Here is a 13787-nt window from a genome sequence, read left to right on the forward strand (position 1 = left end):
CGAGTTACATCCACACCAAACATGTAGGAAGGTTCCCTTGTCTCCACACTCTCTCCAGCATTTGTGATTTGTAGACTTTTTAATGATGGCCATTCCGACCAGTGTGAGCCTCTAAAATTCCTTTTCTATATTATAGATATAATAATATATATATTATTGGAAGAAACACAAGGTGGAATCAAGATTGCCGGGAGAAATATCAATAACCTCAGATATGCAGATGACACCACCCTTATGGCAGAAAGTGAAGAGGAACTAAAAAGCCTCTTGATGAAAGTGAAAGTGGAGAGTGAAAAAGTTGGCTTAAAGCTCAACATTCAGAAAACGAAGATCATGGCATCTGGTCCCATCACTTCATGGGAAATAGATGGGGAAACAGTGGAAGCAGTGTCAGACTTTATTTTTCTGGGCTCCAAAATCACTGCAGATGGTGACTGCAGCCATGAAATTAAAAGACGCTTACTCCTTGGAAGGAAAGTTATGACCAACCTAGATAGCATATTCAAAAGCAGAGACATTATTTTGCCAACAAAGGTTCGTCTAGTCAAGGCTATGGTTTTTCCTGTGGTCATGTATGGATGTGAGAGTTGGACTGTGAAAAAAGCTGAGCACTGAAGAATTGATGCTTTGGAACTGTGGTGTTGGGGAAGACTCTTGAGAGTCCCTTGGACTGCAAGGAGATCCAACCAGTCCATTCTGAAGGAGATCAGCCCTGGGATTTCTTTGGAAGGAATGATGCTAAAGCTGAAACTCCAGTACTTTGGCCACCTCATGTGAAGAGTTGACTCATTGGAAAAGACTCTGATGCTGGAGGGATTGGGGGCAAGAGGAGAAGGGGACGACAGAGGATGAGATGGCTGGATGGCATCACTGACTCAATGGACGTGAGTCTGATTGAACTCCAGGAGTTGGTGATGGACAGGGAGGCTGGCGTGCTGCGATTCATGGGGTCGCAAAGAGTCAGACACGACTGAGTGACTGATCTGATCTGATGTTATAGATACACTCTGTAAAAGAACCACCAAACTCTTTGACAGCATTAAAGAAGTGTCTGTTCTACTCCCAAGTACAGTGCTTTTCAAACTGTACTCATTAGTGGACATTGGGGATATATAGTGATCACTGTGTGTGTGTGTATGGTCAGTTGTGTCCAACTCTTTGCGACCCCCATGGACTATAGCCCACCAGGCTCCTCTGTTCATGAGATTTTCCCAGCAAGAATTCTGAAGTGGGTTGCCACTTCCTCCTCCAGGGGATCTTCCTGACCCAGGCTTCGAACCTGTGTCTTGTACACTGGCAGGTGGATTCTTCGCCACGGAGGTACCTGGGAAACCGTTTAGTAATGAGAGACCACCCTTAAAAATAATTAAGGTGGAATAGAATAGAAAATATTGGCGTGCACCACATGTAATAATGATTTATACAATTTTGTTTTAGTTACATTTATTTAGTTACATTTAGTTACATATATGTTTGTGTAAAAAGTCAGGACAAAGAATGTACATCTCACATGGGTTACACTTAGGAAAGGAGACTCAGAAGACCACATCATCCCCTCAAACATCTGGACAAAACACAAGAAAATTTATACTGTCTGCCCCACTCCCTCTTCCCCCACATTCCTCAGCCAGCACTCAGATTGTCAGTTCTCCCCATCCTCCCTAGACACAGACTGTGGTTTTCAGCCCCGCATCCAGCATCCAGTAGGCTTATCCATTTCTTCATCTTTCTCAAGAGCTCTTGCAAATAGGCTTTGGTTTGCTAAACTGCTAACTGACTGTCTGGCCTCAGGAAAGTGACTTCAACTGCTTAATCCTCAGTTTCCTTATTTCAAAAAAGGTGGTAATAAATTCTCTCTGTTAGGATTGCTTGTGATGGTGAAATAAAATAACCTCTGGAAAACATCTGGAACATAAGGACTGAAAGAAATACATTCCTTTCCATCTGTCGTATCCCCACCACACACCCCCAATTTAAGGAGACCCTCTTAAGAAGCAGTGTCGTCAGTGACAACCTCAAAGCGTTGTGTAGCGGGGAACTCCTGGGGAGACCCCAGTTTCTGTCAATCTAATGATGACTCTTACCAGTTTGTCTTGGAGAGTAATATTTTAGCCTGGTTCCCAGATTCTCTGAGTCCTACTGCTGACTCCTTCCCCACCTGCCACCTTCGTGCCCGCAGGCTGCGAAGAATCCTGAGATACAAGCGTTGGGTTGCTTAGGAACACTGGACTCAAAGAGGTCCAGACACAGGTAGAAGGTCACTCAGCCGTGAACAGAGGGGCCAGCCCCCAACTCCAGGGCTGAGGGTTCCAGGCCCAGTCTCCCCAGTTGGGAGCACTGGGCTGCGCCGCAGCCTGCCATGGATGGTTCAAGGGACACAAGGCACGGTGTACACCTCTCGCGGAGAGGTGGGTGTCAGTGGCTTGCTGCAGCGACTTAAGCAATGGTTAGTTCTGGAGGAGAAAAACTGTTCCTTAATGACCTGAGGTACTCAAGGAATGTTTCCTTCCAAATCAGCCATGGGGACCGGGCCCAAACATGGCTAAGAGATGCCAGTTAAAGTTGTCTTTCTGAGGCTTTGCTGGGGCGATAGTTTGGGCGACCCTGCGCAGGAACCCCCCCAGCCCCCCACCAGGTTGCCTTGGGCTCACTGGGCACCGCACCCCTTGGAGGCGAGATCGAGGCGATGCCCTGAGCCTGGCCTGGCGCAGGGCCCCTCGCCCCTCTCCCATCACCGGCGGCCGGCCGCGGCCGGGTCCTTTCTAGCACCTGGGCTCCCGCTCCAGGCGGCAGCGGCGGCCCGAGCCCCAGGCAGGGCTTTTATTGTGAAAGGCGCCCCGCCTCCCGCGCTTTCGGGGAAGTGGGGAGGCTGGGCCGGACAGCGAGGCACCGACTTCGCAAACTCTGCGGACGTCCGTAGCCGATCCGGGAGGGCTCGAGGCTGCAGGAAGGGTCCCGCAGAATCGCAGATCCCGCGTGTGCATTGGCCCAGACCTCCTGTACCAAGCCTAACCGCAGAGCATCCCGCCGCGCACGCCCGCCCCAGATTTGGCCGCTAGCGAGCTGTGGCCCCTCGGTCCCGAACCCGCGTCCAGAGCAGCCCCGAGATCCACGGGGCCAGGGGCGGGCCGGGCCGGTGGGATGAGCTGACGAGCGGGCTGAGTGCGCCCCGGAGCCGCTCCAGCCACCGCGGGGGACATGGTAGGAATCGCGGGCGTGGACGCGCGGCCGGGCGGGTGGGAAGGTGGGCACCCAGACAGGTGGCCGCGGGCATTGCACCCTCTCCTGGCTCACGGAGCCGGCGCGGCTTCCTGGGGCCTGAATTGTTCCCTGAAAGTTGCAGGAGGGCGGGGACTTAGGAAGGGGCGATCGGCTTTTCTGCTTCCCTTGGCGGGGAAGACGGTGATCGGGCGGCTTTCCTTTTGGACCTGCACATCCTGGCTGCACCGTAAGCTTCTGGCAGAGGCGCGCTCTCTCCATCCAGTCCCCAGGGCAGCGCGGGGAGAGGATTCCCTGGGGCACCCGAGGCAGCCTCTGAGGGGTGAGACGCCTTTGAAATCACTTTACTCCTCTTAAAGATGCATGTGAATTTTCTGTTAGCTTCTTACTGTGTGAGTCATGTTTTAAGAAGTAGTGCCTTGCACTTACTATCATACGATTAAATTGGCCCTGGTAGAGTTCTGATGCTTGTCTCCTAGAGCCCCACCCAGCTCCACCTCCCAGGACCATAGAACAGATGTGGGTGCCCTGGAGGGCATCATTCATGAAGTCAAGGACCTCATGAACAGCAGCCCTTACATTGATAAAGCTCACAGACATTAACAAGACCCTAAAGAATATGATTCAGGCAGCTTAGCTAAAGCACAGGTGCAGCCCCAGAAAAGGGGCTTCCCTCAGCACTGGCTGCTCAGCTCTGCTTCCACGTTAGAAGCTACCTGCAGGTTCTCTTCGGTGGCTCAGCGATAAAGAATCTGCCTGCAATGCAGGAGATGAAGGAGACGTGGGTTCGATCCTTGGCTTGGGAAGATCCCCTGGAGGAAGGCATAGTAACCCTCTCCAGTATTCTTGCCTGGGAAATCCCATGGACAGAGGAACCTGGCAGGCTACAGTCCATGAGGTCGCAAAGAGTGGGACACGACTAAAGAGACTGAACACACACACAGAAGCCACCTGCAGCCCCACCCCACCCCTCCTTCAGTTCGCTGTCCTTCCCTGGGGGTGTCAGCTACGAGGATGAGTTTGAACTCCGAGGGAACCCGGAGGGGCTCTCCTGTCTGCTTCCACGCACAGCTTTCCCACGGTATACTCACAGAGGGCAGTTTGGAGCTCAGTGGAGATACTTCTCAAGGAGCTTAGCTGTGGGCCTGGAGTTAGAAGGCCCTTAGAGACTCCTCTTCAGGATGGATGGTCTCTGGGAGAATAGCTCCCCGTGGGCCCCAGTGTCCTGGCAGTGACAGGACCAAGGGTAGAGGGCTGGTCACCATGAGCTGGGAGCTCAGGGAACAGGCCTGGGAGGCGGTGTGTGAGTGTGTCTGTGTATTTCACTTTACCTTGCATAACACCTTCTCCCCAATCCTCAGAGATTTCCACCCCCCCTCAAAACTCTAAAAGAGAAATTAATAATGGTGTCTTAAGGTTGGAAAAGGGGAGTGAGTGATCAGAGGTACAGGATGTGAAAAGTGTGGAGATTTCTTTTTTTTTTTTTTTTTACCACAGAATTCCATGTTCAGGGGCCAGAGTGTTTACAGAAGAGAGCAGGGGCCAAGGCCACCCACTCAGGGCTGGTACTGCTGTGGACAGCAGTCTTCTGTCCATGGCAGAGCCTCTGGGGCTTCCTGCGGTGGAGGCTGTGAGGAGGGAGAAGATACTTGGCTTCTGCTCCGGCAGCCTCTGGGCACCCCGATGGTATGATTGCTCCACAGCCAGGGTAGGCTTCCTGTTCCTGTGAGCCAGCGGGCTCCTGGTTTCTCACCCTCAGTTCTGGGGCATGTTGGGACCAGAACTTGAATTGGGATTTGTCTGTATTGGGGTCCACTTGCCAGAGAGGAGCCTAATGGTCAGCCTGTGGTAACAGAATGGCCTTGGAAATCTGAAGGTTTCCTTTGCTTCTCCCTCCAACTGAAGGGTCCTGTGGTCCAGAGGCCTGGGGGGGCCTTGAGAGCAACCTGGCATTGGCAGGAGTCAGTAAAGGAGGGGGCAGGGCTTGAGTCCTTTGGGGGCTTCAGTTTCCTCCTCTGTAAAGTGAGAGATTGAACTGGATGCCCTTTGAGGTGCCATTTAGCTTCCAAAATGGTTGATGCCTGAATAATTCTGAGGCTGGACCCCAGCCCTGGTGTGGACCTCCTGTTAGCATGGGTGGCTTAAAGGTGTGGGGGAGACGTGGTTCTCAGCCCTGACCTTCATGTACTCCTGACTCAGCCCTAACCCTACAAGACCAAATCCAAGGTGGGGCACAGACCAAAGGATGTTTTAAAATGAAGCCTCCTATATGTGCATGGATTTATCTCTGGGCTTTCTGTTTTGTTCCATTGATCTATATTTCTGTCTTTGTGCCAGTACCATACTGTCTTGATAACTGTGGCTTTGTAGTAGAGCCTGAAGTCAGGTAGGTTGATTCCTCCAGTTCCATTCTTCTTTCTCAGGATTGCTTTGGCTATTCGAGGTTTTTTGTATTTCCATACAAATTGTGAAATTATTTGTTCTAGCTCTGTGAAGAATACTGTTGGTAGCTTGATAGGGATTGCATTGAATCTATAAATTGCTTTGGGTAGTATACTCATTTTCACTATATTGATTCTTCCAATCCATGAACATGGTATATTTCTCCATCTATTAGTGTCCTCTTTGATTTCTTTCACCAGTGTTTTATAGTTTTCTATATATAGGTCTTTAGTTTCTTTAGGTAGATATATTCCTAAGTATTTTATTCTTTCCGTTGCAATGCTGAATGGAATTGTTTCCTTAATTTCTCTTTCTGTTTTCTCATTATTAGTGTATAGGAATGCAAGGGATTTCTGTGTGTTGATTTTATATCCTGCAACTTTACTATAGTCATTGATTAGTTCTAGTAATTTTCTGGTGGAGTCTTTAGGGTTTTCTATGTAGAGGATCATGTCATCTGCAAATAGTGAGAGTTTTACTTCTTTTTTCCAATTTGGATTCCCTTTATTTCTTTTTCTGCTCTGATTGCTGTGGCCAAAACTTCCAAAACTATGTTGAATAGTAATGGTGAAAGTGGGCAACCCTGTCTTGTTCCTGACTTTAGAGGAAATGCTTTCAATTTTTCACCATTGAGGATAATGTTTGCTGTGGGTTTGTCATATATAGCTTTTATTATGTTGAGGTATGTTCCTTCTATTCCTGCTTTCTGAAGAGTTTTTATCATAAATGGGTGTTGAATTTTGTCAAAGGCTTTCTCTGCATCTATTGAGATAATCATATGGTTTTTATTTTTCAATTTGTTAATGTGGTGTATTACATTGATTGATTTGCGGATATTGAAGAATCCTTGCATCCCTGGGATAAGCCCACTTGGTCATGGTGTATGATCTTTTTAATGTGTTGTTGGATTCTGATTGCTAGAATTTTGTTAAGGATTTTTGCATCTATGTTCATTAGTGATATTGGCCTGTAGTTTTCTTTTTTTGTGGGATCTTTGTCAGGTTTTGGTATTAGGGTGATGGTGGCCTCATAGAATGAGTTTGGAAGTTTACCTTCCTCTGCAATTTTCTGGAAGAGTCCACGCACATATGGACACCTTATCTTTGACAAAGGAGGCAAGAATATACAATGGATTAAAGACAATCTCTTTAACAAGTGGTGCTGGGAAATCTGGTCAACCACTTGTAAAAGAATGAAACTAGAACACTTTCTAACACCATACACAAAAATAAACTCAAAATGGATTAAAGATCTAAACGTAAGACCAGAAACTATAAAACTCCTAGAGGAGAACATAGGCAAAACACTCTCTGACATACATCACAGCAGGATCCTCTATGATCCACCTCCCAGAATATTGGAAAGAAAAGCAAAAATAAACAAATGGGATCTAATTAAAATTAAAAGCTTCTGCACAAAAAAGAAACTATAAGCAAGGTGAAAAGACAGCCTTCAGAATGGGAGAAAATAATAGCAAATGAAGCAACTGACAAACAACTAATCTCAAAAATATACAAGCAACTCCTACAGCTCAACTCCAGAAAAATAAATGACCCAATCAAAAAATGGGCCAAAGAACTAAATAGACATTTCTCCAAAGAAGACATACAGATGGATAACAAACACATGAAAAGATGCTCAACATCACTCATTATCAGAGAAATGCAAATCAAAACCACTATGAGGTACCATTTCACACCAGTCAGAATGGCTGCGATACAAAAGTCTACAAATAATAAATGCTGGAGAGGGTGTGGAGAAAAGGGAACCCTCTTACACTGTTGGTGGGAATGCAAACTAGTACAGCCATTATGGAGAACAGTGTGGAGATTCCTTAAAAAACTGGAAATAGAACTGCCTTATGATCCAGCAATCCCACTGCTAGGCATACACACTGAGGAAACCAGAAGGGAAAGAGACACGTGTACCCCAATGTTCATCGCAGCACTGTTTATAATAGCCAGGACATGGAAGCAACCTAGATGCCCATCAGCAGATGAATGGATAAGAAAGCGGTGGTACATATACACAATGGAGTATTACTCAGCCATTAAAAAGAATACATTTGAATCAGTTCTAATGAGGTGGATGAAACTGGAGCCTATTATACAGAGTGAAGTAAGCCAGAAGGAAAAACACCAATACAGTATACTAACGCATATATATGGAATTTAGAAAGATGGTAACAATAACCCTGTGAACGAGACAGCAAAAGAGACAGTGATGTATAGAACAGTCTTATGGACTCTGTGGGAGAGGGAGAGGGTGGGAAGATTTGGGAGAATGGCATTGAAACTTGTAAAATATCATGTATGAAACGAGATGCCAGTCCAGGTTCGATGCACGATACTGGACGCTTGGGGCTAGTGCACTGGGACGACCCAGAGGGATGGTATGGGGAGGGAGGAGGGAGGAGGGTTCAGGATGGGGAACACATGTATACCTGTGGTGGATTCATTTTGATACTTGGCAAAACTAATACAAATATGTAAAGTTTAAAAATTAAATAAAATAATAAAAAAAAGATTTTGGAGGCAGATAACCTGAAAAAAATAAAATAAAATAAAATGAAGCCTCCCTGGATGGTCCCACTGTGCACCCACAACTGAGAACCACAGGGCTGGAGGACTGAAGGGAAGAGGAACTTCGCTTACCTAGATGTTCCTGCATCTGTAGAACTGCTGCTCGTACATGCTAACTCGCTTCAGTCGTGTCCGACTCTTTTGGGACCCCATGGACTATAGCCCTCCAGGCTCCTCTGTCCATGGGATTCTCCAGGCAAGAATACTGGAGTGAGTGGCCATGCCTTCCTCCAGGGGATCTTCCTGACCCAGGAATCGAACCTGGGTTTCCCGCATTACAGGCAGATTCTTTACCACCTGAGCCACCAGGGAAGTGCTACTCCTAGAGACAGTCCTAAAACAGAAGGCTTCAGTGAACTTCAGCTAGAAAACAATATATGTTATATGCCCCTCTTGGAGGATCCTCCCACAGAGAAACTTCTTTTAATTCATTAAAGCTGAAATGTGAATTTCCCCAACTTGTTTGTATATTCAGTAATTTTTGAGCACTATCCTATTACTGACTGCCCAAGGTACATAAAATAGGAAGGCTGTGTTAGAAATATAAACTAAATGTCTGGAATCCTTGAATGTCCTTTTTTCAGAAGTGAACACTGAACTGTGGGGCCTGTGAGGGCGTTTTTGATCATCATGAAGGGGCTATGAGTCTCAGCCAGGGCTCTGTGTGTCTATTTCTAAAGCTAAGAGTGTGATACTCGCCACCTTGGCACTTTCCTTACAGTGATGGTGGCAGACTTGATGTATGCTGAAGACTTTGAGCTTGGATGAAAAATATTGATAGGAGGTAATTACTGCAAACTTAAAATTTTTTTTTCTTTTTGATCCTTGGGGATAAAAAATATATATGATAACAACATATGTGAAATACAATACATTCTGTATAACAGTCACCGCCAACTTCTACAGGTAACTATGGTTCTCATTTTGGTGTATCCTCTATTCTTTTTGAGTATTATTTTAAGACTTGTATACAGAACATGCAGTTCTGCAATCTGTCTTACCCCAGTTTCTATCCAAAAAATGTGTTTTTGCGATGTGTACATCTCTAAAAAGGTCTTCATCACCCTACTTTCAATGCTCAGTGCCGTGGTTATTATTTTTGTAATATTTATTTCTTTATTTGGCTGTGTCAAGTCTTAGTTGCAACATGTGGGATCTTTTGTTGCAGTGAGTGGGCTCCAGGGTGCATGAGCTCAGTAGTTGCGGTGTATGGGCTCAGACTAACGTCTGAGAATCCACCTGCAGTGAGGGAGACTTGAGTTCGATCCCTGTGTCAGGAAGTTCCCCTGGAGAAGGGATATGCTACCCACTCCAGTATTCTTGGGCTTCCCTGGTGGCTCAGATGGTAAAGAATCTGCCTGCAATGCAGGAAACCTGGGTTCAATCCCTAGGTCTGGAAGATCCCCTGGAGGAGGGCACGGCCACCCACTCCAGTATTCTTGCCTGAAGAATCCCCATGGACAGAGGAGCCTGGTGGGTTACAGTCCATGGGGCGCAAAGAGTCGGACATGACTGAGGGACTAAGCACAGCACATGGGCCAAATTGCTCTGTGACACGTGGGATCATAGTTCCTCGACCAGGGATACAACCTGTGCCCTCTGCATTGCAAGGTAGGTTCTTAACCACTAGACCGCCAGGGAATTCTCAATATCATAGTTCTGATAATCATCTCCTTGCTTGCGGACTTCAGGTCATTTCCACTTTGGGGTTGTTTTCGATGGCCTGGGGCTCGCTTCTGATCATCCATGGAAATGGGAATCAAGCAGTCGCACAAGATCAAATTGATTCAGACTCTTCATCAAGGATTTTACTGCAGCCGCCCTTGAGGACCTGGAGTGTGGGTGTGGGAGGACTTTCCTCTTGTCTGTCTTTCCTCTACTATGAGCATATCATCAGGCAGCCATGGGGAGAAGGGCATCCCAGGGGAGCCCACACATGGCTCAGTTCTCCTTGGAAGAACCAAGAGCTCCTGTCCCTAGAGGTTAAGACCTGGAAGGGAATCTGTAGGTGAAGGGGCTAAGGCTGGAGAAGGGGTGTGACCTTCTCCAGGTCTCCAGGTCTCCTCGTTCGTCATATCCTTGGGGCCTCTGGTGCAGCTTGGAGTGGCGGGGTGGGGGTGGGGGTGGGGGTGGGAGGCGCGTGGTTTGAAATCAGAATGAGGTTTGTGCCAGAGTAGGCTACTGTGTGGCTTTGAGTAAGTACTCCGATGCTTTGAACCTCCCTCATCTATAAAATGGGCTTATACCTAGGGGCTGCTATGAGGACCAAAGGACTCTCAGAGGTGAAACCCCGTGGTACCCCAAAGGTGCTATAAGAATGGGTATAAGGAGCCCACAGAAATAGATTTTCTTTTTGTCAGGGCCTAAAACAGTAAGGAAGTCATTGATGTATTTTATCTAATGCCAACTATTGGATAGGAGGTGCTCTCGGGACTCTAAGTATGGGACAAGTGGAGACAGAGTCTGACCTGCGACAGTTTTCTTGCTCCTTTTAGATCTCTCTTCTCACCAATACCCAGTCCCTGGGAGATGCCTGCCCTGTCTGTGTGCCCTGGGCCTCCTTGCTGGGTGTTGGCTGGGTGAGCAGGCAGCCCCCTTCAGCTGCAGCCCCCGAGGTCTGAGGTCTGGGCGCCCTGGCAGATGACCCTGCAGGAGGTCTGGGTGAAGCCTTCAGGTTCTCAGGCTCAGCTGGAGAAGCAGTTAAACCAGTTTTGGAATCAGAACTTGGAATCAGGACTTCCAGCCCTTGGAGCCTGCGGGGAATTCGATACCCTCTCCTGTGGGCACGCAGCTCACAGAGCAGCTTCTGCTACATACAGAAGCCAGGCTCTGCAGGCCTGGCCCGGGAAACAGAGGCTTTAAACAATCCTCTGGCCCCAACCAGACCAAACAGGAGTTGGTCCAAAAGCAGTGGGTTGGAAGGGATAGCGTAGAGGTGGGGTAGGCCTCACGAGAAATGACGTCCTTCTTAGTGTCAGGGGGAGGGGGAGAAATGTGCCCCAGTTCCTCCCCAAAGATGCTGACGGTACCCTAGAAGAGGCCTGGGGGGCTAGCCCTCCCTCCCTCCCAAGGTGCTGATGTCGAAGCAGAGTGCATTCCGTTTCCTTGAGGCCTGGGTGCCTGAGCCACCGGGGCTGTCTTTGCTTGGTTTCGTTTTCTGATATGACTGCTAAAGTGTTTCCACCTGGGGCGCTCGGGGTGCAATCCCTGTGTCGTCTGGATGTGCCTCCTACACGGGCTCGTGTCTGATGGGCCGCCTGGCCCAAGGTGAGGATGGAGCCAGGTCTGTGGGTGACCCCCAGGCTGCCTCCCTGTACACCCCACACACCATGTGCGCATAGCCTTGGAAGTGGCCTGGGGGCTCCACAAGTGCTTGCTGGGAGGCACCAGAAGGGGCTGTAAGGTGGCAGCTGGTGAACTGCGGGGTGAAGGCAGGTCGGAGTGAGAGGCCAGGAGGGGAGGATGCAGAGGATGGGGAAGCAGCAGGGGCCTCCGCTGGCCTCCAGGCCTTGAGTGGTTCTGAAAGAACTCGGGTCTCCAGGGCCAGGGCCTGACTGTCACTCCCCGTGGCTGTGGGATTCTCGAGGGAGGATTTTGCAGTGATGGAACTGTTGTGTCCTGATTGTGGTGGGTGGTGGTCCTATCCACACACTAAGACTCATAGAACTGGATACAGAAGTTTTAATTTTACTGAAAAAATAATTTTAAAAATAGTTAAAAAGTTAATATAACAACAAGAAAAGGAAAAAGCAGTCTAGCAGAAGGAACAGCATACGCAAAGCCCTAAAGGCAAAAGTGAGAGTCCCTTGGACTGCAGGGAGATCCAACCAGTCCATTCTGAAGGAGATCAGTCCTGGGTGTTCACTGGAAGGACTGAGCTAAAGCTGAAACTCCAATACTTTGGCCACCTCTTGTGAAGAGTTGACTCATTGGAAAAGACCCTGATGCTGGGAGGGATTTGGGGCAAGAGGAGAAGGGGACGACAGAGGATGAGATGGCTGGATGGCATCACTGACTCGAAGGACGTGAGTTTGAGTGAACTCCGGGAGTTGGTGATGGACAGGGAGGCCTGGCGTGCTGCGGTTCATGGGGTTGCAAAGAGTCGGACACGACTGAGCGACTGAACTGAACTGAAAGGCAAAAGTGAGCTGTCCAAGCTGGCCGGGAGGATGTTGGGGGGAACCTTCTGGAAATGGGGCTGGAGGCAGAGCCTGGAAAGGGGGCACGAGTGGTCCCCCCAGCCAGAGGTGGGATTTGTGCTATCATCCTGAGAAGAGAGGGGGCAACGGGAAGGCTTTTGAGCTTGGAGAGGTGGGATTGTATTTGCATTTTAGAGAGCACTTTCCCAGGGAGGGGAGGCTGCAGGGGGCGGGTGGAGGGGCAGTGTCTGGGAACAGTCGTGACCCCTGACCCTGGTGGACCAGAGGGAGGCATGGCTGGAGGGAGCAAGTGTGGGGGATATTTGGGCAGGAGAACCTCCAGCCCTTGGCAACCTGAGGGCAAGTAAAGAGTGACTTCCGTTTCTTGCTTGGGCATCTGCGTACAGAGGCTTCTGTGCCTTGCTCCTCTTTCTTCATCATAAAGATAAGACCCCTTATCTTATGGGGTCTTTTGGCCACCTGATATGAAGAGCTGACTCATTGGAAAAGACCCTGATGCTGGGAAAGATCGAAGGCAAAAGGAGAGGAGAGGGGGGCGGCAGAGGATGAGGTGATGAGGTAGCATCACTGACTCAATGGACGTGAATTTGAGCGTACTCTGAGAGAGAGTGGAGGACAGGGAAGCCTGGCGTACTGCATTCCACGGGGTCACAAAAAGAGCTGGACACGACTTAGCGACTGATTGACAACAATGGGGTCCTGGGACTTCCCTGGTGGCCCAGGGGCTAAGACTCCGAGCTCCCAATGCGAGGGGCCTGGGTTTAAGTCCTGGTCAGGGAACTAGGTCCTACATGGCTCTGCAGCCAAGTGAACAGACACATTAAGACAAAAGAACACTGGGTCCTATAACTTGCCACCCTTAGGAGCAACATGATATAGAAGTAACTTACTTAAAAATGATTCTAATGGTTTCAGTTCTATAAAATAGATCACTATGGTATATTCTTAGAGTCACGGTGAAGTGTTTGACATTTCTCCCTTAATCCTCTGAATTGGCTTTGCCGTTATAATCATAAAACTAGGAGAGATAATTTCAATAAAAACGAGTACAGTGTTACTCATGCCACGCCAGCCACCTTGCCTGCAACACCCTGTCGCCCTCTTGGCTAGCACAGCCACCGGGGTCCCCCTCCTTGTGGCCCCCAGATCCTGCTGGGGGGTGGGCAGGGCGGCGGCTACTCCATCGCTCCTGGCCCAGCTGCCCCGCCTGCCACAGGCTCGGGCTCGGGCTTGGGTTTCTGCTAAGTGGCCGCAGGAAGGGGCCGAGTCCCATGCTGTTTACTCGCGGGCAGTTTTTGTTTGGCTTTCAAGGGCGTTTGCTTGCAGTGAGCAAACAACCTCTTCCAGAACCATGTGGAAAAATCACATCCTTCCATCTTGGCTT

General features: G+C 48.8%; 1 protein-coding gene across 1 annotated transcript in view; it reads left to right on the top strand.

Annotated features, from left to right (window-relative positions):
• Positions 1-2859: 2859 nt before the first annotated feature.
• The window catches only part of GASK1A (golgi associated kinase 1A), a 53979-nt gene continuing 43051 nt past the window's right edge, over positions 2860-13787 (top strand). Inside the window, exon 1 of the mRNA XM_061396126.1 lies at positions 2860-3201. Coding sequence (XP_061252110.1) covers positions 3199-3201 — 3 coding nt within the window. The 5' untranslated portion in view covers positions 2860-3198. The remainder of the gene's footprint in view (positions 3202-13787) is intronic.

Source organism: Bos javanicus, chromosome 22, assembly GCF_032452875.1.
Source record: "Bos javanicus breed banteng chromosome 22, ARS-OSU_banteng_1.0, whole genome shotgun sequence".
NCBI lineage: Eukaryota > Metazoa > Chordata > Mammalia > Artiodactyla > Bovidae > Bos > Bos javanicus.